This window comes from Lycorma delicatula, chromosome 3 (assembly GCF_047948215.1).
Source record: "Lycorma delicatula isolate Av1 chromosome 3, ASM4794821v1, whole genome shotgun sequence".
In the NCBI taxonomy this organism is placed as follows: Eukaryota; Metazoa; Arthropoda; class Insecta; order Hemiptera; family Fulgoridae; genus Lycorma; species Lycorma delicatula.
In genome coordinates, this window is record NC_134457.1 from 157,742,134 (window position 1) to 157,769,884 (window position 27,751).

The window sequence follows — 27,751 nt, forward strand, 5'->3', positions numbered from 1 at the left end:
AACATACTTTTTCCATTGATGCTTTCCTCAAAAGAGTGGAAAAATAGAAATAACAATAATATGGAAAAATAACAATATTTCCTTGAAAAATCAAAATAGAGATCTGAATAATTCAATTCCCTATTACTATTTACATACATTAAATAAAAAACAAGAAGGAACCTGCTTTATAAAATAAACAAATATGGTATTAAGATTTTCTTATGAATAAAAACAAAAATACCCACTGCTTTCACTTATACCAGATCTAATTTTAAAATTTCTCTGCTATTATTTGTGCTGTGTACAATACTATTTCACTGTTACTCACAGATAAATTTTATTTACAAACCTAATATAAGGTGAAAGTAAATAAAAAATGTTAAATAACATATATATCTAAATTATTATTACAGAGATTCTACTTTCAAGTTTAAAATATAATCATTAGGTAAAACAAAAGGTTAAAAATTTACGTTATATAAATTTATATGTAAATATTTATGAAATATTAATGTAAAGTCATATGAATGTAACGTTTACATAGATAGTAAAAATATATACGGGGAGAAGTGTGTCCAATAATAAATCCATAAATGTTTGCTGAATTTTTACTTAAACTTCATTAAAGCACCAAAATTAACAAAAATTGCATTGTACTCTTAAACAATACATAAATAAAACAAACTAGGAGAAAAATATAACCGAATTAATAACTTGTATAAAAATAGTAAACAAAAACCTACTAAGAACTATACTATAATTATGAAAAAAAATGAATTTATAGTATATAAACTGATTGACTGATTTTTTATAGTATATAATAAAAAAGTACTTAAATTTGATTATTCAATCAAGGTTGGTAGAAACAAAAATACATTAAACCTTATTGGTTTGACTAGTACCAACCCAATTGGTATGTACAAGTTGCATGGTACTGTAGTATCCATCCCACCAGCAGATGCAAAGTATAACAGCAAACATATTATTCATCCACAATACAAACGATTATGAAAAAGTAAAATTATGTCTATGTCAATACACAATCACAATAGTACTCAATAGATGACACCTCCTTCTTATCCAAATGTAATTTATCTAACAGAATACTTTTAATAAAAATACATATTACTAATGTGTAGAAATTAAAAAAAAAGAAGAAATATTTCATATAAGTCGATTTCATTTTATTATCTTAATAATTTGGCCATTAATTTAATACTACATTACTATTATTATAATGTTATAGTTCATTTTTATATTTTTTTGTTTTATTAACAGTGATGTATACTAAAAATAGTTTTAGTGTCAAATATTCAACTATATAACTATATATGTATATACCAGTACAAATTTGCAAACAGTCTGATTAAAGTAGACACGCAATATTCAATTATATATAAATTAATTTATAATATTAAATTATTATAATTGTTACATGATGCTCACTTAAAAACTGGTATTAAAATATAAATTAAAAAAATATAAAACTAAGACTGGAATCACTTAATCAAATTTACACAGCAACCAGAGTTAAATGTTTCACTATCACATTACCACCACATATCATGCCAACTAAATAACTTCAAATATAAAACACTTTCATCAAAAAGAAGTAATTCTAAAAAAAAAAAATAAAAAAGAGAAAAAACGTATAATTTATCTGTTGTGCTAATACAACCGAATTAATTAATATACTTTATCCACTTGATGTTATAAATAATTTTTAACTATTCAACATCTAAGTACTCCATATATAAACCACGCAGCTCCTGTTATCTGAAACAAACATTTTTACAAATATTCAGCATTAATTAATCAAATAAAAAATTACCTTGTTAACACAAATCAACACCTTTGTACACTTTTTTTAATTAGCAAACATTCCCAGACTGGTTTTTGTTCTAATACAAAACACATACAGGAAAGAATTACCTTCAAAAACTTGTGTCTTAGAAAATAAACTAGATATGACTGGCTAAAAATGGAATACCACAAAAATTATTTTTCTAACAGCAAAAAAATTGAAGAAACTGAATAAAATAAATTGTAAAAGATCTTTTAAAAACAAAAACCAATAATAATGGGTGTAAAAACCAATCATTCATAACTGATTAGTTAACAATATTTGAAAAACAAACAATAAACCAAAAGAGCAACATCCTACCTACCAAAGTTCTGTTGCTTAATTATATTAACATTATATAAGGATAAGCAATGCTCATTTACCCCTCCACATTACCATACCCGTTATCATATACACACTTGTGTTCCTGGAAGCTATTCTCCTTCATATCAACTTTATGTAGATTGAAGAGCAAGATTAAATGCTGCACAACAACCAGTACTTTATCGACAAGTGTAGAAAAGCTAGCCAGGCCAAGAATCATAGATAACAGGTTAAAAAACCCTATCAACAATTGTGATTCAGCATACGATTGTCTGTAGGCGAGCATTTGAGACTGACATAGTACCAAAAAAAAACTTAATTTTAGGCACCATAACCAAAAAGGTTGTAAATGGCCTTACCAGATATATATAAGTCTCAAATTCTTGAAATCTACATAGCTATTCTCAAGATGGCAAACATTCCACCACTCCCAGCTTACTAAGGAAAATGAGGGGTGAATGAAGCAGTTTACCACTATATATATATATACTATCACACAGTATCACTGAATATTAAATTAACATCATTTTCACTGCCCTATTCTTTCCTGCAGCTTATATTGGGTCCGGCAAGGCAAATGATCTGAAAATTTTGTAGTCATCATTATGTTGACCTAACTGAGATGGCAGAACCACTTTAGTTGCCATCATGAGTTGGGCAGGTGAACATCGTGCATTTGTGATTGAAGTCTATTTTAAAAATAGCACCTTTAAGTTTTTTATCTAAAAAAAAGTCACTGCTTAGCATTTATTTCACAGACATTTAATTTAAATTGAAATGCATCTGTTCCCAATTGGAATACAATATTACTGCAGGTAGAAAACTTCCAAAGCACATCATCTGCTTTAAAACTGAAATTAACAGATGAAAATGCAGTATGAAATCACCCAAAAACATTAATGCTGTAAGGTTAGCCGTAACACGCTGCTGACATTCAGCATCGAGGCACGCTGCTGCACTAGGCATTATGATCAAAGTGAAAGAATAATTCTCCATGACCACCTTCAGTTCCACTCCTGCAAGATGATGTTAATGCAGGAACTCAGTGTAAATGAGTGGGCATTTCATAAAGCAGCATGCTAGTTCATCCTCAAAAACTTCCACCATGAAGCTATTATTCTTTTAATTGATGAGGCATGCAAATTTTCACCTCTCTGGATGTGTCAATAAACAGAATTACCATTACTGGGCTGCCAATAACCTACGAGAACTTCACCAGCAACCACTTCACAGTCAATAAGTTACAGTATGATGTGTAGTTTCAAAATTCGGTATAATAGACCTATACTTTTTTTTGAGCGGTCAAATCACCATAACAATAACGGCTCATTGGTAACGATGTTGTGTGATGTTTTGCTACCAAAACTGAACGAGCTGGTGATACAATTTGGTTCCAACAAGATGAACCTTTCCAGAACGTTTGATTTTACAACGAAGTGACATTCCGTTTGTCTTTTTCCTTTGGAGCTATCTTAAAAATAAAGTCTACTGTGGTCTACTGCAATTCAATTGCAGAACTCAAGGAAGCCATTCAACAATAAATTGCAGCAGCCAAGTGAGTGATCATCAAGCGAGCAGTGAAAAGGTTTAGAAAGAGGTAAAATGAGTGCGTGAGGAAAAACGGGAGACATTTGGATAACATAATTTTCAACTATAATATGATGAATATTGTAACAAACACTGTATAAACTGCTTTTTAATTGAATAAACTAAATTTTGTAATACTATGAAATACATCGCAATTACAGAAAATTGTGATTTCAAAAAAAATTTTAACTTCTAAAATCTATTTAATCCCAACCTAAAAGAAAAAAATTACAATTACAAAGTAAATAAAACTATATAATTTAAAAAAAATTTTTATTATCAATAGTACAGTCTTTACAGTCGATATTAGTTTTTAGGACAAATTTTTAGTGACTACTTAAATAACAATCACAATAAAATGATGTTACTCAAAACATTAGCTCACTGATGTTTTGAATAACATTAGTACTGAAACTTTAACTATGTTACTGTAAAAAAAAAAAAAAAAAAATAGTTAAAAATAAAACTGTATGTAACCCTGGTCAGAGATCAGTTTACATTTTCCTTTTAATTTAAATATGTAAAATTTTCGAGGCAGGTAATCTCCTTATTATCTTTTTTTCTATTGTATACATTATTTTCTCTCTCGGTTATTTTCTGTATTTTACGAATCAGATGATAGTCGTATTTTAAAGTTCTTCAGTTACATTCTTATTTACTCTAAAAAGTTCTGAAACTTTTTTTAATAAAACTGTCAACGACATCTTTTCAAGATGAAAAATTTTGTTCAAAAAATGACCTAACACAGCAAAAATCTGCTCAGTAAAAAAACAAACAACTGCTATAGAAATATCATGTAATAGAAATAAGCCAAAATAACTGAGAAACTGCCCTAGGGTTGTATGCAATTTTATTGTTACTTCCTTGTATGAATTAAAGAAGTATTGTGATCACAAAAAATTTTGGTTTCAGATTTCCACGGAAATATCCATTCTGACTAGTTTCTGCATGACGTCTGTACATACGTACGCATGTATATATGCATGTATGTATCTATGTATCTCGCCTAACTCAAAAATGATTAGCCGTAGAATGTAGAAATTTTGAATTTACATCTGTTGTAACATCTAGTTGTGCACTTCCCCTTTGGATTGCAATTGATTGGACCAAAAGTGTCATCCATAAAAAATAATATATTTCTTAACTGTAGTAATCAGTACTCATTGAGAGCTTTTCAACGATATATCATAAGTGATACTTATTTTCATTGGTTCCAGAGTTGTAGCCAAATAAAATTTTAATTAATGAAATACTTGGATCTTATAAGGGGAAGGCACATCAGTTCAAATGTGACTTCATTTCCTTTTATTTTTACCTTTTTTTTTTTTAATTTAAATATATTGTTTTATTAATAATTAACCTCCAATTGTAAAAGAATTTTTAACAATAAATAATATTTCAATAATAACAATAAAAAAAAAAATATGAAAAAAATCAGAAGTTATTAGTGAAATAAAATTATGTACTTTTAAAAATGTGTATATGTAATTTAATAGGCATACAAGGAAGTCATATACTGTCTGCATCAGATTTGGTAAAACATCTGATTATTTATGCATTTGTTTCAGTCTACTTGAGAATAAATATCATTATAAAATTTAGTGCAAAATTAAACAAAATTAGTGCAAAATTTAACCTTCTCCTGTTCTGTTTTTGTTTTCATTCCGTTGATGGTTACATAATTTAAAAAAGATATTATAAGGTACATATAAGACTTACATTTATTTAAAGAGTAATAAAGGGACTTTTACTCCAACCTAATATTTCAGGTAAGATTGTTGAATTAATAATTGTATAAATATTTGATGTTAATAAACACTAATATTTTAGCAATTGTATAACCGTCCACTTTTATTAAAGAATTGGGAGGATTGTATCTCACTTTGAAATGAAATAAGTTTAAATGAAGTGCAGCAAAAATGTGTAAATGCAATTTAATAGACGTACAAGGAAGTCTGATGTGGACACTATTTCTGTACATGTTTCTCTGAACTATTTTAAAGGTGTAATTCTTTGAAATTAGACTGATATAATGAGTAACATTATCTTGTTGCCTTGGCAGTTTAAATAGTTATTTATATTTAATAAATTTTAATAATGGTAACACCAGATTCAGTAAGTTTTAATAAATTTAATTATTAGTGTAATGTTCTTAATATTATATTAGTAGCATAACAATTTTACAGCAGTCATATTACAATATGAATTAATTCATTTTTATTACTTAAACTGAAACAGAAAACACCAACAGCTTTCTGAAATAATTGATTAATATAAAATAAAAGGAAACTTGATTAAATAAAAAATTTTTTTTGCCGAACTAAAATAAGAACAATTTTTAATAAAAAGAGAGTCAACTCTATAATACAAAATCAGTCCTATCATTTACTTAATTTAAATTCACATTTACCTTTCCGCTTTTAGTCTTCAATATTTAATCAATTTTTACAGTTGAATATATTTTACGAACAAACAAAGATGTGCCTACATAACCAACAGTGCCACACATTATTCCAAGCGCTAAAGAAAACAGTGCCATATAACCAAAGTAGAATGCTGTTTGAAAAAGTCCATACATTCTGAAAAAAAAATTGTTAATTTCATTTGGACTCTTCATGAAACAAAAATAATAAAATAAATTGAAAACATTTAATATGAATGATAGCAACATTATTTTCTGTATAAACCAAACTTTATGTTAAAAGAATCAAAATTAAATTTTCAAAATTATTAATTTGAAATTGTAACTAACCCAGATAGAAAGGTTACCTCATGTAATTCACTCTCCTACCTTACCCTCTCAAAGAAGGAATGGGGAATTTTTTAACATAATTTTTAGTTATACCTTTCACCAACTTATAAATCTGTAGCTAAAACATTTCATAATTACAAACCCACTGAAAAAAATGTATAAATATTAATAGATTATATTTAAGTGAAAAATATTCTCCATTAATCTTAATTACATAAAAATAGCATTAGGGAAACAACTATCTAGTAGTAGTCACAATTAAAATAACAATTCCATCAACAGAAAAGAGATCACATATAAATTTACTTAACAATCGTGTAAAACTAAGTAAACAAGTAAATAACAATCGTATAAAACTAAATAAACAAGTATTATACGAGGCGTATTCATAAAGTAAGGGCCATCTAGTCATTAAAAAAAATTAACTCACGAGAAATGGTTTTTACTAACAGTTTTAGTTTTTACTACGTATCTATTTCACTTTTCCACATAATCACCATTCAGTTCTACCACTTTTTTTAACACTGAACCAGTTTCCTTAACCTCTCTACATAGAAGTTCACCGCCTAGGAATTGAACCAATTCACAAAAGCAGTCTTGAATTCCTCGTAGTTTTCAAACCACTGTCACTGTCTACCAAGCCACTTTTTCTAATGCAAGAAAAATAGTAACTAGGTGCAGGGTCAGGACTATATGGATGGTGGTCAAAACGTTCCCAATGAAAATCTTGAATCTTCTTCTTGATTAAGGCAGCAGTGTGAGGATGCGCATTATCGTGAAGGAGGATTATGCCGGAGGATAGTTTCCCACATCGTCGATTTTGGATCACACGTCTCAGTTTGGTGAGCGTTATGCAGTACACATCAGCTGTAATTGTTGATCCACGTGTCATGAAATCAACCAAAATCCTTTTCATCCCAAAAAACGGTAGCCAACATTTTTCAACAAGAGTACAGAGACTGCTTAAACTTTTTCAGTTTTGGGGGAACTTGAATGGTACCACTGCATTGACTGTTGTTTCGATTCTGCATTAGTATAGGATATCATTGTCACATCGTCCATAACAATGTGGGAAAACAAATCATCTCAATCATGTCAATAGCGGTCCAAACACGCTCGTCCACTGCACATTCTTTGCACTTTATATTGGTCGGTGAGCATTTCTAGTATCCACCTTGCATACAATTCGTGATACCTAAGCTTTTCTGTGACAACCGTGTAGATAGAGGTACATCCAACAGAAATTCATCAGCCAGAGCACTAATCACTAAACACTAACCACATCCCAGTTTACGGTTCAATTGTTCAACGATTTCGTCGGTCTGAATACTGGGGCTGCCACTCCGCTCTTTTTCATGCACATTCGTGCAGCCATTTTTAAAGTCTCTACACCATTGTCTAACCTTTCCTTCACTCATTACTGTAGGTTCATGCACTAGGCACAACTCCTGATGAATTTCACCAGCTGAAGATCCTTTTGCACATAAAAATCAAATCACAGCGCACAGTTAACAACTGGCGACAGAAACGATTATGGCAGACATTGCAATCTGCATTAACCAACAGGTAAACAACTACTAAATCAAAACAACAACTGCAGTGGCTTCGTAAATAGCCAATAGATTGCACTGCATGCGTGAAACTGTGTTCAAACCTGCTAATATTTAAATACAAGCCGATAGCCCTTACTTTATGAATATGCCTTGTACATACACAAGAACTCATTAAGAACCAATTTATTAGGCCACCTAATAAGCTATTTTGTATGCAATTTTTGTGCATTGAATAACAGGGATATAAAATTTTTATTTAGCATCAATTAATGTTTTTAGGTAGGAAAATAAGGAAGAGAGAATTTAATTTAAATCAAAATACAGTAATCTGTTATAATTCAAAATACTTAAAACTCATAACTAAAGGTACATTAACTCCACAAAACGTAATGGTCAATAAAATTAGTATCAGTAAAAATTCCTTGCAGAAAAAATATATATAATTAATGATATCGAAAACACGTATACATGCAACTCCTTTGAATAACTGTCAAACGTAATTTAGTTGAGTAGATTCTGATCAGCAAATTATGTAATTTGCCGGTTTGATTTTTCATTATTAATAATGTTTATGCACAGCTAGGAAATTTTCAATACAGATTACATTTATGACAGGTTGGTTGGAAGAAGTTTCCATATCATGGAAAAAATCTACCACTCTCAAGCAACATATTTGAAGTCAATCAGTTTTTACACACTAATAACATCCATTAACCCATCTAAAAGAAAACTACATCTAGAACTTCAGTCTTCTAGTTTCTGCTTTACACATTTTATCCTTACATCACATTCTTTAACATTTTTAGACTCTGACAATGTTCAAGAACTATGTTAATGGTCTGACTTCTTTCCTTACTATTATAGATTTTACAGTTCCAGCCCACAATCTATCTCAACTCTATTTATCTAACCTAACTATTTTACATTGTTTTCATAAAATTAAAGTGGTTTACAACAGTGAAAGTTTAAACAAGTAAAACATAATTAAAAATTAAAAAAAAAAAACAATTTTATCAACGATACAAAGTAAAGAAAAAACTTACAAAAACAGTCTCATACATTCATAACAGCAAAATTTGAATTGGTCAGGTACAAATCAGAAATGTGATCTTTAATCATTACCAATTTTCAATCGACCTTATCTATCGTTCTCAAATGAATGTATTAGTATTTATTGATATACTATCACTATCTAGTAATAACTATTAAAATAATTAATAAGTGATACATCCAACTTACCAGCAAATAAGGGTGGGTAATACAGTCCTCGAGATCTTTTCTCAAACCATCAGGGGTTAAAATATTATAATCAAGTCAAAAATTAAGATACTTTTCCCTTTTGACTTAAATATAATATTTTAACTCCCAATAATGATTTGAAAAAACCGAAAGATCCCAAGACTTTTCACTTATTTGCTGGTAAGGTGGATATATCACTTATTAATTACTTTTATTTATTTTATTAAAATATACAAGCAGAGCCATGTTCAAGAAATGAATAATTACTAGTATCTAACTATCTACTAGATAGTTAGATACTACTAAGTATCTAGTAATATACTAATATTGTGAGTTTTCCTCAAATATTCTTGGTTGGGGAACCATAAGAATACACAAAGTGATTCAGTTAACATTTTTCCAGGAAAAAACACTCCTGCTTCTTTATGAATGCATAGACTAACACACTTCTTTCAAAATACATGTTGTAAATATTACTTTCTTTTTCATAAAGAAAAAATTAAATACAACACTTTAATTAAATACTTAATAATTAAATATACTGAGAATAAAAATAATTAACCACATTTCATCTAAAGTTTTAAAAACCATACATTAAGAACAATACAATGGTTACTGAATCACTCAAATGACAATTTACTAGTTGCACAACCGAAATAGCTGCTCTCCACTACTTAGTTGCTTTCAACTACTTAAAAAACTAATTTTTCACTTATATTTTTAGAAAATTTATAAGATATATTATAAAAGAAAACATACTCACTTTGTTTTAAAAAAAAAATAATAAAATGAATACATATATACATAAGCAGAGGTAGATGCAGCTGCTAAAAAGCTTGTCCACTGCCTAAAATAAAAAATAAAAACTCAAATTAAATTGCAAATTAGTATATTTAATTCAAATTATTACAATATGTTTCTATAAAATAATATGAGATTAACTTAGGCTTACCTTCATCATAATACTATTTTTATTCACGTGAAAATGAAACTACGCTAGTCTATCATTTGCTTGTATTGTAAACAAACTTTGAAACTAGGCTATATTTTTTTGGGTAGTATCACAAAAGGCAGATTAAAAACAGAAAGAAAAACTACTTTTAAAAAATGAATTGCTCTACACAGTCAAATTAAAAGTTTTTTAAATATTCTTTAAATTTTCTCCTTTAGAAATATGCACCAAATTAAATACAACTATCAATATGGAGCTTTAATTTTGGTAAACTTTCAAAAACCAATACAGAGGAATTGGTAATTACTACTTTGTTTTTTAGGATAGTTAATTTTTTGAAATTAACAGTCTTATGTTTTAAGATTTATATTACTTTACACTTTTTACTTATATTTTTATTTAGAATACAGATAGGCCCACAAAAAAATGTAAAGAAACTACACAAGTGAGTTTGTGCTGTTCTCTAAAATGCAGGAATATCTATTATTTTTTTATTGTAAGATTCCAACAAATTCTGTTAATTTTTTTTAAGAGAATATAAAAAAATCAGGCAACATTTCATTATAATAATACTGAGCATGATGACAAAAAAAAAGAATACGATAAATATCTACCTACTATAAATGAAGAAAATATAAAAATCCTAGACTTAAATTAGCCAGAAAAACTCCAAAAAGGACTACCAGAAAGAATACTCACATTTCTTTACTAAATAAAAAGAAAGACTTGAAAATTTTTTTTTTGTCTTCAGTCATTTGACTGGTTTGATGCAGCTCTCCAAGATTCCCTATCTAGTGCTAGTCGTTTCATTTCAGTATACCCTCTACATCCTACATCCCTAACAATTTGTTTTACATATTCCAAACGTGGCCTGCCTACACAATTTTTTCCTTCTAGCTGTCCTTCCAATATTAAAGCGACTATTCCAGGATGCCTTAGTATGTGGCCTATAAGTCTGTCTCTTCTTTTAACTATATTTTTCCAAATGCTTCTTTCTTCATCTATTTGCCGCAATTACTCTTCATTTGTCACTTTATCCACCCATCTGATTTTTAACATTCTCCTATAGCACTACATTTCAAAAGCTTCTAATCTTTTCTTCTCAGATACTCCGATCATCCAAGTTTCACTTCCATATAAAGCGACACTCCAAACATACACTTTCAAAAATCTCATCCTGACATTTAAATTAATTTTTGATGTAAACAAATTATATTTCTTACTGAAGGCTCGTTTCGCTTGTGCTATTTGGCATTTTATATCGCTCCTGCTTCGTCCATCTTTAGTAATTCTACTTCCCAAATAACAAAATTCTTCTACCTCCATAATCTTTTCTCCTCCTATTTTCACATTCAGTGGTCCATCTTTGTTATTTCTACTACATTTCATTACTTTTGTTTTGTTCTTGTTTATTTTCATGCGATAGTTCTTGCATAGGACTTCATCTATGCCGTTCATTGTTTCTTCTAAACCCTTTTTACTCTCGGCTAGAATTACTATATCATCAGCAAATCATAGCATCTTTATCTTTTCACCTTGTACTGTTACTCCGAATCTAAATTGTTCTTTAACATCATTAACTGCATATATATATATATATATATATAATTTTTGTTTTATTTTGCAATAGTATATTTTCAATTTAAACTAAAGTTAAATAAAATTTTTTTTAAGTTTAAGTGAAGTAATTTTTTTTACAAAAATTACTGTGCATTTCCTAATAAAATAAACATTATCTCGATTGAAAAATAAAAACAAGGTTTTAGTTTTAGTACTTCTTTTAAGTTCTGCCATTCCAATTCTTAAATTATAGTAGCAATACTGTTTTTTTTTGTAAGCATTTACTTAAATTTCACAATAACCATGTAATATTAAGAAGTAACAGTTGTTACTATTCAGAAAAAGTGTCTACAACAATATTACCTTCAAAATAGACAGAATGCTTAAAGAAAGTTACACCTAACACCCTTCAGTGTTGACTGAAATCCTTCAGTGCATTTACAGTAAAAATTATTACACTGTATACTCTGAACAGTACAGAAATGTAAACATATAAGACTTAGTGCAATAATAAAAATAAACCTACATTTAATTAAAATAACACAATTTTATAATGAAGTTAAATTATAAATTACAAATCATTAGATTAGCAATAGTCTGACATTCCATAATAGCTGTAATGCATCTGACTGCTAAAAGTAGTATTAAAGAAACAGCCCAGTTTATGCAATTTATTTATAAAAGTACCTTACTAAAGATAAAGCCTTGTAAACACTTGTTTTATTCATAGATAAATCACCAAAAGCAACATTTAACATTTCCAATGCAGTGCTGAGTTTATTCCATTCTTAAAGAAAAATTAAATGCAAATTCTACGTTTCATTTTTTTCACAAGTTAAAAATCACCAACCATACCAAGCACGTGTAGCCTTTTTGAAATCTAACAATAAACTAAACATCTAATATGGCTACTAATGTAAACACACATTAGAGACAAGTGTACCAATACAACAAAAAAAAATTCTGACAATTGGACTTACACAGCCTGGGAAATTTTTAAATTCCACAGATTTTTAATCAAACCTTGTATATCATTGTTCAACATAAGTGAACGACCTTTTTTGACTTTAAAATTTGTTGAGACTTTTTTTTACATTTCACATACATAAATTTTTGTAATAAAACAATTTATATTCTCATTAATTTCATACTCAACTTAATAAAATTTTAAAAAATTCCAATCGGTAAACAATAAGAAACTTTATAATCCATTCTTGTTCTCATTTCTTTTTTTATATCAAATCTAATTCTTTAAAATATCAGAGAAACGATCAAAATAAATAAAACATAAATTCAATTTGCAATACAAATATCAATAAAATCCAAAATTGTAAGTGATTTTATATTCCATCACTTCGGCACAAAATAATAAAATACATTTTGAATGATTCCCAAAGCATAGTTGTATACTCATAAATAAATCTGATATGTTTACTACGGTTACTAGTCATAATGGGAACAATGAACAATCGACTGTTAAAACATCTAATTAATGAATTAAAAACTCAAGTCAGGGCATGCTTCCCAACAAAATCATGTGTACAAAAAGGTCGATAAACCAAATACCTTCAATGATTTGATGCCACTTGAACTTTTTATGTAAAATAAAAATTAAAATCAAATACATATAAATAATAAGCTAATAACAGAAATTATAAAACAAAAATCATTAATAAAATAGTCATTAATACTCACCACCGGTAATCCTCCGCATTGAGCAAAAAGTATGTACAAACAATAGTAACACAAACAGTCACTATCATTAATATTAGGAACACAAGCAACATAAACCCGTAAACATAGTAGATTTTATATGCCCAGAATGATGTAAATATAAAATACCTGAAAGAAAAAAAATTTATTCAACAAAATGATTTTTATTATAGCAATAATTATAACTGTATAACTTTAGATTTTGGGAGAAATATACACCTCAACCAGTAAACACAAATTGTAAATTCTGAAAAAAATAGAAGTAATTAATTCTCTAAATGTAAGAGAATTACTTTATTTTATTAGTACAACAGTAATGTTAAGTACTTTTCCTTTTTAATAAAATATAATAATTTTATTGACTTTTCACAACTTGTCATATTCCTTTGTTAATGATTACTTCATTGGTGCATTATTAATTCTTCTCCAATCAAATCACAAAATATATAACAGAGAGCAAGATAAGCACAAAATATACACTATTTGTTTTTCTCTATTATATGTCTAAAGAGTAAACATTAAAACCGAAAAAAATTAAATATATTTAATTTGTTCTGCTGCTAGGATCAATTTCAATAAAATACTTATCAACATTATTTGACCATCATAACAATACTACAAAAATTTAATTATTATTATTATTATTACTGCAACACAAATGTAGCTGCACGAAAAAATCATATCAGTACATCAAATAAACTTACATTTCTATAAATATAGAGCCAAATGGCAGTACACCCCCTAGGGCAATTATAACAGCAGGTTCCATAAACCATTTTTTCTCTGGTATAGGACGAGGTACTGCATTAATACGACATGGATAATCAGGTTGTCCTGCCAAATTTCTTCCCAAGACAGTTCCAACAAGAGTCAAAGGAAGAATAACAAAAAAACATATACAAGTAACAGCAACCTGTAAAAAAAAAGAAGAAAATCACACCTATTACTTTATTTCCAAAATGATTAGCACTACACCACTTAATTACGTAAATTAAAAAATTATTTTTTTATTCCAAAAGCACTTTCGCAGGATCCTGCATCAGTTGTATAAAAGATATTTATAAAAAATGTTTAAATTAAAATTACCATCATGTAATCAAAAACATATGAAGTCAATCAAATAAGATAAATACATATATATAAATATGGTGTCATAATTTAAAAAAATTTTAATTAAATTAAATTTAAAATAAAATAAATAGAAAATTTATACTATGTAACCTGGGCCAATGTTACATTAACTGAGAGGATTTGAATTAAATTATTTATATACATTATGATTATATCTATTTTTATCTAAAAACGTGCTGCCATCTGCTGTTGCTTTTATAAGAGTGTCATCTTCATTTCTGTCTGAAAGTTGATAAAGTTGGAAATTCTTTTGTATTTATATATATATATATATATATATATATATAAAATCTCTCCAAAATGTCCAAACTTTAACTATTATTACTTAAATTAAATTTTTTGATTTCCACTATTTCCAAATTTGATTGGATATCAGGTACAGTATGTTTGTTATTAATAAGGTGGTCAGCAATATTACATAAACCCAATTCACCATTTTTATAATTTCTAATGTGTTCTAAAAATCTAGTTTAAAAGACCTACCAGTTTTACCTATTTATATATGGTCACAATCATTACACTTTATTTTAAAAATTCCGCATGAATTATATATAAGTCAGTGTGATTGTTATTTTTTAAATATTTTATTATGTGATAGTTTGTCTTGTATGCCGGTTTAAATTTACTTTTACCATAAATATTAGTTACATTTTCAACATTATTAGTGTGCCAATATTTTAAATATACATTGTCAATTTTTTGTGTATCATTTGTATGTATGAGTTGTAGTATTATTAATTTTTGAATTTTGTTTTTAGTTCAATTAAAGAAACATTATAACCATTATATTTAACAATTTGTTTTATATCTGCTTCTTTGTTTAATTTACTTTTTATTACTTTTATTTACTTTTTATTTTTATTACATTGTATGTAATAAAAACTCTATTAACCATGTGTGTAAATGCACCAATTTTGTGTGACCACAGATGATACTTCTTAGTTCTATTAAAACCCTTGATCTTTTCACATGATCACTCTGTTGTTCTTATGTTCAATTTTTGTGTTTTTGTTATTTATTTACTTTGTTATTTAAAGTTAATATAATGCAATTTTTTTAAGTTTATTGGAACGTGAGTGTAGTGTATTCCTAGACCATTATATAAAAAATTACATATTTTGTAATTTGTCTGCACAATTAGTGTGTGTTCTACTGTGTCTGTACGACTTGAGTTATACCATTATTTTGACACCATGTCTGATACCGATTCAGCTGATAATAGTGGACAATTATTGATATCCCCTCAAAATAAAACACAGCAAAAAAAGCCCTTAAGTTGTCTGAAAAAATACATCATTTTAAATGCTTACAAAAGCAAATTACAGAGTAATCCAACAGTATTGATTTCGAATGTTGTTAATAAAACTACTAACATAAGTGCAGATTGTGATGCTTCAGTGTACAAAGTGATTCATGAGTATTAATCTACTAATGAATTATGGTCTCCTTAGAAAAACAAACCCTGCAGGTCAGTCAAGAAAAAATTGATGATTTCAATAAAAAGCGATTGGTAAAAAAGTACATAAATTTTATTTTCGAAATGAACTGCCTACAATAGACAAAGGGTTACGAGTTGTAAATGACGATAACAATCTACCAAATTTACCACATGATAAGTTTCATTTGGAAAGATGAAGCTGTGATTTAACAAAAGAAGCCTTTCTGTGTGGCTTACCAACCAGTAATAAGGTTCCATTGGTTAAAGGTAGGTATCTCATAAGTAAGTATATCGGCAGTAATAGGAGGTTTGTCAATGGTGATCTCTGGATTTTTGAATCTAAATCTACAGAAGACTATCATGAGATGAACTGCACTCTTTTGAGTAACGGTTTAGCGATTTTTAAACTTCTAACGTTCCACGCTTCGACTCGTAGAATGTTATTTTTTAATTTTCTGGTGACCCCTTTCTTAGTAGTTCCCACCCAGAGATCCGAACAGAGGACTAATTTACCTCTGGAATATTTTACCAAGGAAGGCACCTCCATCTTTGTTATGAAAATGCAGAGAGTTAGTTACATTTCCTTGGAAAAAAATCAGCTGTAATTTTCTATTGCTTTCAGCTGCGCAGTACTCAGAAGATTGCGTGTTGTTAATATGGCCGTTTAAGTCCTCCTGACCTATGCCCTTAACAACTACTGAAAGAGCTGCTGCCCTCTTTCAGGAATCATTTCTTAGTCTGGCTCTCAACAGATACCTCTCCGATATGGTTGCACCTTTGGTCTGTGTCACTGAGCACTCAAGCCACCTCACCTTCGGCAACGTCTCATGATTCATAGAGGGAGTAATGTTTAATATAGATTGCAACAATTTCTTCCATATTTTGTAAAAATATCTCTCAATAAAATATTACTTTACGATGATCCCATTGATAAACCTACTTCCTGTAAGTAAAATTCATTATTAAATGTACAATAATTATTCTTTATAGTGAATTTACGTTATAATTTAAATCTCAATTTTTTTTTAGAAAACAGCTCCTAAAACTAATAAAAAAAATTAAAAAGCCTAATTAATAATAATGAATCAGAAAATAAAACCATTTTTAATAAACCTGGTAAATATAGAATTAATTATGGTAATAAGAATTGTAATAACTCTAAATAAGTATGACAAATAGAACATTCAAAGGAATCTAAGATCTAAGGAATCTGACTAACAAGGAGTACAACATACATCCTTATTTTTTAAATTTTAAATTAAAAAAAAATGTTTTTAATACATCTAATGAGTGCACATCGCAAAAGTGCTGATGCAGAAGAATTTTTAAAAAAACAAGCAGTAAGTGATATTTTATTGATAATTATATACTGCTAAGATGCTAACTATAAATTCATTAAATTATTTTTAACAGTAGAAATGTATCCATTGCCAAACAGAACTTTTATAATCCAGTTCCTTACTTTTCATTTCTGAATCATCAAGTAATCAGTTATTAATTCGTATACAGTAAACTGAAGAGAAAAAAATACTGTAAAATAATACAAGTAAAAAATTTTAATTAAAATTAAAATACTTGAAAATAACAACCAAAATAATTTCCATGACTGAGCTACGGTTAGGTTTGTGAAATTTTATATAACTTTTACATTTTAAAGACTTTGTCTGCGATGTTAGTTTTGAGTTTTATTTTAATTTCTTGACTTATGTTTTAATAAATTTTTATTATATGGTTAATATTAATTTTACACGTTATAAGTTTTATTATTTTGGAATTATTTTACTTTTATTAATAAAAATTCCAGGCGAAAATGCTCATGCATTTTTCGCCCCCTAACAAAAAAAAAAGTGAAATTTAATTCAAGGAAAACTTTTTTTAAAATAAAACTAAGTAAAAAACTGTAGTACTAATAACAAAACCAACTATCTTTGGGTCCAACACTGACAAAAATCATTGTTGATGCTATAAACTCATCAAACGTATGTTTTAAGGTGTTGATTATTGCATTATGATTTTTTTTTGTAATAGGCTATAATGTAACAATCTTCAAAATTAATGACACCGCAGAATTAAATTAGTAAAAACATTATTGCACTGTATAAACTTGTTAACTTTTTCTGTTTATGTTTTTAGAGATAAATCTAATGTATTGAAAATTGTTTAAGTTAAGATTTACTCCTTTTTACTGCCTTAGCTGTAGGATGTTGAAATTTTGGATTTGGGACTGTTGTAACAGCTAGTTGTGAACCTCTCCTTTTTACTACAATCAACTGGACCAAAATTGTCTAAAAAAGCCCAAAATCCAAAAATTTGGATTTTTGAATTTTTCTTAACTGTAGCAATAAGCCCTCATTGAGAGCTTTTCAACGATATTTCATATGTGGTACTTATGAATTGGTTTATGAACTGGTTTATGAATTGGTACTTAATTTGGTTTACTTATGTGCATTGGTTTCGGAGTTGTAGCCAAATAAAATTTTAATTAATGAAATATTTGGATCTAACAAGGGGAAGGGGCGCATTGGTTCGAACCTGACTTCATCTCCTTTGTTTTACCTTTTTTTTTTTAATCTAAATATATTGATTTATAATAAATTCAATAATAAGAATGAAAAAAAATATGAAAAAAATTAGAAGTTACTCGTGAAATAAAATTATATGTACTTTTCATTTTACGAGGGCTGTCCAGAAAGTAACTTATGTTTTGAAATAAAAAACAACCAAATAAAAAAAAAGAAATTTTATTGTATACATTTGAAACTTTTCTGTATAACGTTATCTTTATATTTTAGACTACTTTTCTATATAGTCACCATTTAAATTGAGGCACTTGGGCGCATTGGTTCGAACCTGACTTCATCTCCTTTGTTTTACCTTTTTTTTTTTAATCTAAATATATTGATTTATAATAAATTCAATAATAAGAATGAAAAAAAATATGAAAAAAATTAGAAGTTACTCGTGAAATAAAATTATATGTACTTTTCATTTTACGAGGGCTGTCCAGAAAGTAACTTATGTTTTGAAATAAAAAACAACCAAATAAAAAAAAAGAAATTTTATTGTATACATTTGAAACTTTTCTGTATAACGTTATCTTTATATTTTAGACTACTTTTCTATATAGTCACCATTTAAATTGAGGCACTTAACATAATGATGCAGAAGCTTTTTAATTCCTTCTCTGTAGAAATCTGCCGCCTTAGATTTTTGGCATCAATCTTGCACAAAACTTGTAATAACCAAGCTTACCCCTGATACAATTTCATGCTGTAAACTTCGTAAATTTGGGGAAAATGAAGCAAGAGTTCCATAATTGTAATGCAGCGATTTTCATGAATTTTATTGTTGATTTTCATCGTAGTTCATCAGTCATAAGGCTAGGCTGACCACTGCAGTCCTCATCAAGAACATTGGTGCAGCCATTTTTAAACTGAATGCACCACTGCCTCACTCTACCTTCACTTATTATTCCATCTTCATACACCCCACAAAGTTGTCGTTGAATTTTAATTGGGTTGAGATTTTTTGCCAGTAAAAAGCTAATCACTGAATACACCTCACAACTCGCAGGATTTTCTACTGAAGCGCACATTTCAATAATTCACAACGAACAAAGTAGAAAAATAACAGTCCAGATGCTACAACAACTTGATGTGTACTGAGTGTAGAACCATTTTGATGCCAGGACAGCAGCTCTACCCCACCCATCTACACACTAGGCACAAACATAAGTTACTTTCTGGACCACCCTCATAATTCAAAAATGTTTACAGAGGTTAATAATTATTAATAAATCAAAATATTTAAGTACATTAAATTAAAATTAATATAAATCAATATATTTATATTAAATTTAAAAAAAAATATGTATATGAAGTCAGATTCGAACCGATGTGTGCATGGCTACAGATCTGACATCTTAACATCTTAAAATTTGAGTTATTACTACTTGATTTGGTTACTTACACCACATAACTACTTGTACGACATGAAACAAAACACATAAACTAATATAATATGGTGTATAATAAACTAATAATATGGTGTCCACCACAATGCAATTATGTAACTGTCCACTTTATTAAAGAATTGGAGGATTTTACCTCACTTTTAAATGAAATAAGTTTAAATAAAGTGCAGAAAAAAATGTATATATGTAATTTAGTTGGTGTACAAGTCATGTGGTGTATAACACTGAACTAATACAGTGATTCTGGAGGTTAAACAGAAAAAAAAAGAAAGGTAGCCTGTCAGTGAATTATTTTTACTAAAGTTGTTTTATTATCTTGTCTTATGTTAGTCTCAATATTAGAAAAACAGTTACCTATTTAGGAAGGTTCGGACTAATATAAATTAAAAGATAACTTTTTATATCTTTTCATATATTCATATAATCTTTAAAAAACATAACAAGAATATGTAAAACTTACCATTGTACCAAAAGGAATAGCTCTTGACGCATGATAATAAATAGCGATAAAGTTAATGAAGAAAGCGGTTCCGCAAACTAGGGCAGGTAGCATAAAAGCAGACAACAACATCTGTTTTATCCAAATTTTTCCTCCTAACCTGGCATAAAGGCCTCCACCAAAATAACCATTAACTGGAGAAGTTGCGGCATAAACAAATATAGATGTACTTAGTAAGGACCCTCGTCTGCAAAAAAAAATGCATTCACATTAATATTTTTACAAGCACATACCTGAATAATTTGTTTACAATTATTTATAATCACTAGAATTAAGAATAGAAACAAGAAGTTAACTAATTTAACAATATTTTTTCAAGGTATCATCAGAAGCTTATTTTCTTTTTAAAAAAATGTGCAATGACAATGTTTTCATTAGCTATAGTACAATACTTCATCATACTTAAAGATATTGTGTACGGTATGTGTATTCATATATATTTTTACTTCCTTGTATGAAGTAAAGGAAGTATAGTAATCGTGAAAAATTTCGGTTTTCAGATTTCAATGGTAATATCCATTTTGACCATTCCTGAATCCATTTTGACTAGTTTCAGCATGGGGTCTATACATACATACGTATGTATGTATCTCACATGACTCAAAAACGATCAGCTGTAGGATGTTGAAATTTTGGATTTGGGACTGTTGTAATATCTAGTTGTGCACCTCCCCTTTTGATTGAAATCAACTGGACCAAAATTGTCTAAAAAAACCCAAAATCCAAAAATTTGGATTTTTGAATTTTTCTTAACTGTAGCAATAAGCCCTCATTGAGAGCTTTTCAACGATACATCATAAGTGGTACTTATTTTCATTTGTTCCAGTGTTACAGCCAAATAAAATTTTAATTAATGAAATATTTGGATTTAACAAGGGGAAGGAACATCGGTTTGAATCTGACTTCATCTACTTTGTTTTAACTTTTGTTTTTAATCTAAATATATTGATTTAATAATAATTATTAACCTCAGATTGTAAAAACGTTTTACAATGAATAATAAATTCAATAATAAGAATGAAAAAATATTATTAGTTATTAATGAAATAAAATTCTATACTTTTCATTTTAAAAAAAATGTGTATATGTAATTTAATAGGCATACAAGGAAATCATGTGGTGCCTACATCAGATTTTTCTATTAGCAACTGTGAAGTTGTCAATCCCTAATGACATGTACCTTTGACAAATTGGACTTATGAAAACACCACAAACATTAAAATTAATTTTGACAAATAAACATACTGATAACACAATTAATTAACTAATACATAAACCAATGTAAAGAGATTATATAATTTTTTACAGATTCATGTATATTAATATTTTTAATTGTCATAAAATTCCCCATCCCTAGTTTTTAAACAAATATTTGTTTTTACTAATTATGTTCTGTTATAACTTTTCATTGATATGAGACCTTAAGCACCACTGAGAAGATATACTCTCTTTTTAACATGGGCATGCATTATATTTTATATTATGGAATATCACTATAATTCAATCAAATGATGATGACTTTACAATAATTTTTAAAAATATGATACTTATTAACCTTTTCAGATCATGTAGCCTTGGAACTGGTTATGCCAGCATCAGTTTTAAAACGCTGTTACAAAATCATTTTACATGGCATCTAAGTCGGTTATTTTTTTTTTATATTCACAAAGGAATCAGTTTTATTACACAATTTGAACGACGATTATATGATGTAAAATGTTTTATTTAGACTAGAAAGAATATGACCATTTTTTTCTCAGAAATGTGCTTGTGTGTATGTGTGTGTGACTTGTGTATTATAATAGCTATGAGGATTACAGATTTATTTATTATTTACAAAAATAGCTTATCTTACAAGCAACATATCGATTTATTGAAACGCATAATAAATTATGATATATGGCACACAAAAAAAAGAAGGAATTTGTGGTCATAAATACGTCACTTTTACTTGAGGTCTATAAATATCTTTTCAGACCAATGATATCGGTAAACATGTAACACATATAGATTCGTAATGAAACAGTATATAGTAAAAATGGTTTTTTGTCAATCTGAATAGCCTTTTGAGTGGTGGTGTTATTTTTATAAAACGTAGTTTTCTGAATCTACTTTCACTAATACTAATCTGTGATTTATGACACGGGTTTTTCATCATATTTTGCCCAATTTTCAACTGACTTGCTTGAAAGTATTATTTTTAAAATCAGCAAACTATGTTTCATAAACATAAAAAAAAAAATTTTGCTAATAAAAAACGCGGTAGAAATGCGCAAAAAAAATTCTGCAATTAAATTATCGTAATTTTTGTATTGTTTCAATTTTTTTTTGTTGTTACAGGCATAATAAATATCCAATCGTAACGGTTTTTTTTGTCAGAATCTGTTAAATCTCTTTAATATACTGTAATTTTTTGAAATTTTTTCACAAGAGGGTAGCATAAGACTACAAGGGAGGCAATCAGATACCAACATATTTTCGAGGACCGCTAATCAACCGCGGATCATTGTGATGGGAACAGGTTAAGAAAAACCTTAATTAGGCAAGACCAACATCAGGTTACACAGAGTTAGGGCATAAAAATTGTGCACTGCAAAACTATAAAAATATTACGAAAGCATAATAAATTGTGCACTATGTAAACTATCACAAACATTAGTAACTGGCTATTTCCTTCAATTTAGCATTAAATCTAAGGTTACATAAACTCAGGACACTTCTAAAATGCAGCCAGCATCTACTAGTAAATGTTCACATGACATGGCTAAATGAAAATAATACATTTAATAATTAAATAATATACTTATATTCAATGAAAAGTACAAAATAATGTAAAACTTAAAACATCACTTAAAAAAAAAAATAAAGAAATTTTCATCAACTAAAAACTAAAACAATGCTGTCAATGCAGAAATTAAATATAAATTTTTGCTAGTTTGCAAAAATTAAAAATGTTATATACGAGGTGTGTGAGAAAAGTAATGAGACTGACTTTTTACTTACCAAAGTTTTTATTTTTTTCTAACAATATTATCCCCTTCAAAGTAGTTCCCTTGGGCAGCTATACACTGGCAGAGTCATTGTTCCGACTCCTGATAGCAGCGCTGGAAGGCTTCAACTGGTAGGGCTTTTAACTGGTCAGTTACAGTCTTTTGAATGTTCTCCAGAGTTCCAAAATGACGTCCTTCTAAGACATGTTTCAATTTTGGGAAAAGGAAAAAGTCACAAGGACTCAAATCAGCTGAATAGGGGGGGTTGAGGAACCATAGGAATGCATTTTAAGGTCAAAAATTCCCTGATGGAAATGGCCATATGACACGGGGCATTGTCAAGATCAAGCATCTACTTGTCTGCAATGTCTGGTCTCACGCGAATCACTCTTTTCCTGAGCCTTTCAAGAACACCTTTGTAAAACACTTGGTTGACAGTTTGTCCTGGAGGAACAAATTCTTTATGCACGATGCCCCTGGTACGGGCAAATCGGCATGGTTTTGATCTTTATTTGCTCATTCGACATTTTTTCGGTCGAGGAGATGACGGAGTGTGCCACTCTTCACTTTGCCGCTTTGTTTCAGGATTGTACTCAAATATCTAGGATTCATCAACTGTGATAACAAGATTGAAGAATTCTTGGTCATTGTCAATCCTCTCAAGAAGATCAACGCACACGTTTCTTCGACTGTCCTTCTGTTCTGTCGTGAGGTTTTTCAGCACCAATTTCGCACAAACCTTTCACATGTCCAAATCGTCTGTCAAAATTTGATGTATGGTGAAAATGTTTAAAGTTAACTGTTCACTCATCATCCTTATTGTTAAACAACGGTCTGATCTCACAAGATCCCTCACATGCTCAATGTTTTCTTCAGATTTTGAAGTTGAAGGTCTCCCTGAGCGAGCTTGATCTTCAACATATTCTCGGCTTTCCAAAAATGATTTGTTCCGAAAACTTGTGCTCTTGATAAGCAATGTTCCCCATAGACCTATTTCAACTTTTCGAAGGTCACACTCGTGGATTCCCCAAGTTTAATACAAAACTTGATTGTACAACATTGCTTTAAATTCTGATGCTCCATTTTTGTAACACACAACAAAAACATAACTTCACTGATGGCACTGTCAAAAATAATGTGTTGCCTAAACGGAGATGAAACTAGTACTGAGCATGTGGAAGATATGAACAAACTGGTCTAGCACAGACCAGTAGACACAGCGTTGCCAGATTGCTCGCAGTGTTATCAATCTCATTACTTTTCTCACACGTATATCCATTTTTATAGTTTTACAGGGGTTGTTTTAAGTTTATTTATAAAAATATAGATGTTTTATTATGAATTAGTTATGATAATAGGAACAAAACATGTGTTTTTGAGCTTGAATAGAAAGGTGAATTTTGACCCTTTAGGTACTTTTTTTGAAGTTTTTTTATATCACATTCAGAAAAGGCTTTTGTGGTGCAACTTGACTTCAGAAAGTATTCCTTTATTTTTCTCTTTTGTTTTTGAAATGGAATTACTAATTCACTGATAAAATCTATTTTAAACTACTGAACTTTGGATTTTAAATTACTGACTTTCTGTAATTTGAATTGTATATTAAGACTAATATGTTGATTTAATCAAATTATTTACCCTATATAAGGGAATGATATAGCTGATAGGACATTTTTGATAATATTTTCTTATGATTTTATTGATGAATGAATTTAAGATAGAATTGAAGATAAGTGACTATAAGTGATTATTTATTTGACAAACTATTAAGAATTGCTTATCAAGGCTTTGTTGTATATGAGGTTTTATATAATTGTTTATATGAAGTATATAACTGTTTATATGTTGGTCCACAGATAATTGTCATATAATCTAACTTATGATATAACATTTGAATATTAATAATTAGTATTCATTTATTATTACTAATAATATTATTGCTAATATATTTATTAAATATAATACTATTTATTTATAATTAAGTTAATAGGTTTTAATGAAGTGTGCCCAATCTGTAATAGATTTGTTAAGACAGCTGGTGTTTGTTGTTTGAAGTGTCCATGCAGGGTGCATTTTAGATGCAACAATTTCAAACCTGATGGGCTCTAATTGGTATTTGTGTTGGAACATGTCAGGTTGATTTGCAATATCTTACTGGGATGAAAAATGAACAGTTCATAGTTGACAATGAACATAGTAATGACACACTTTTAGATTTAGAGCAAGAGATTATGAACTTAAATAAAATAATAAGATTGCAGTTGCAGGATTTGCATGATCTTATAAGAAAAAATGTTACTTCCTCTAAATTTAGCAGATATTAAATAGGATATCTGTTCACTGTAGTTGCAAATCCTTAGATAAACAGAAAGAACAATGCAGTTTCTCTCTTCTATCATAGTGTGATAATACAAGTGTCTTAGTGGTGATGAAAGCCTCTCATCAGTAGTGGTCGTATAAGTCAATTAATATAAAGACTGTCAGAACAAAGATGAATTAAAAACATTATGTAATAATTCTAGTAAATTAAATAGTAATGAAAAATTGTATAATAGTTGGTTGTGAAGGTTCTGATGGTACTGCATCTTGCAAATCGTCAATGAATAAGCTGGAATAGTGGAGAATAGCCACAACAGGAGAACTGTAACAATTTTTGATAAAACAAAACGGATGGCGTATATTATGTGGAATCTAAGGTTTTACTTAGGCCCCCAATAAGTATTACTCAGGAGGCTGTTCAGCTGGCTGGGAACCTCATAAGTAATGACTACTTAATTTTTTTGCAAGTGCAAATGACGATGTACTTTTTCACAATTGCAACAAAAATATTTTCAAAGCTTTGCATAAATTCTCACGTCTGACTTTTGCAGTTAATTTAATTGTTTACATTATTCCTCATCCAAGACAAAACACAAACGTTAGTCATTTAGTAGAACATGTTAACTGTATTATTCATAAGGATATAAACAATTCTTTAGGAAAAATGTATAAAAAAATTCAATCTTAATTTTATTAACAAAAGATTATTGGTAAAGAACTTTACCAATAATGATAAAAAAAGTATAAACAAATTATTTGTAATAGGTTAAAGGAAATTACTAATTTTAATAATGTAAAAGTAACTAAAATCAGAATCTGGTAAATTGAATTTACATAAAATTGAATTAAAAAGGATTTGACTACATCTAATAATAACAATATTAAAATGACTTCCCTGAAAAATGATTACATAGAGTGGTATTAAATTGGTAAATTTAGTAAAAAAAAATATGTTAAATCAAATAGTGTAAAAAAAAAAAAAGTAATGAATGAAAATAAATTGACAGCTTTAGATAGATGGTTGCAGAATGGTAGGATTGCTAACGCTTGGCAAAAAAAGCTTTGCATGGAGAACTGTTTATAACAAACATGTTACCATACCAGGAAGGAATTAATGAGATGAATGATAGAGTGGTAATTTTTTATTGTACAATTAAGTAATTCAGTGTTTAAGGAATAAACATTTGGTTCTTGAGCAGTTTTGCTATGACTATAAGCCAGAAGTCTTGTGTTTTTTAAGTGAACATTGGTTGGATTCTGGTAAAATTGGGCTGTGCATACCCTCTGGTTACATTGTAGGCTTCTCATTTTCTCATTCACTTTTAAAAAAAGTAGGCTCATGGATATTCCTTAGGAGTAATCATAAATTTCAAATACTGAGTTTAGGTAATGTTGTCACTGAAATGGATTTTGAGGTATGTTGTCTGTTGTTTACAGATTTAAATTTTGTAGTGTTATCAATATACCACTCTCACCACAAGGGATTTTGGATGTTACATGATCTTCTTGATCAAAGTTTAATTGAATTGGATAGGGGACGGTGTAATACTATCTTTCATATTGATTTAAATATAGATTTTAACAAAAAGAGTAGCAAAATTGGGGATTTGTTGAAATCATATAATCTATATGTCTCTAGTTTAGTCCAGATTCAAGTAACAACACAGTATCAATGACATGGCTGCCGATGTTCACAATCTGATAATTCAGCAAGTGAGTTCAAGTGATGCTTTAGTATTCTATTGGATGAATCAACAGATGTGGCAAACATTTTTCAGTTCTTATGTTTTGTAAGATATGAATGCAATAGGGACAGATCAATCAAAGAAAGTATGCTGTTTTGCAAATCAATACCTGCCTGGTCATGCAAAGGATAATGTCTTTCTGATATTTTTA

At 28.7% G+C, this 27,751-nt stretch overlaps 1 protein-coding gene across 1 annotated transcript in view; it reads right to left on the minus strand.

Annotated features, from left to right (window-relative positions):
* Positions 1–1,144: 1,144 nt before the first annotated feature.
* Positions 1,145–27,751, minus strand: part of TM9SF3 (transmembrane 9 superfamily protein member 3) — a 57,180-nt gene continuing 30,573 nt past the window's right edge. The window contains exons 7-12 of the mRNA XM_075360860.1: positions 20,508–20,733; positions 14,210–14,418; positions 13,488–13,634; positions 10,044–10,127; positions 6,147–6,315; positions 1,145–1,758 (exon numbers count right to left, since the gene is read on the minus strand). Coding sequence (XP_075216975.1) covers positions 6,171–6,315; positions 10,044–10,127; positions 13,488–13,634; positions 14,210–14,418; positions 20,508–20,733 — 811 coding nt within the window. The 3' untranslated portion in view covers positions 1,145–1,758; positions 6,147–6,170. The remainder of the gene's footprint in view (positions 1,759–6,146; positions 6,316–10,043; positions 10,128–13,487; positions 13,635–14,209; positions 14,419–20,507; positions 20,734–27,751) is intronic.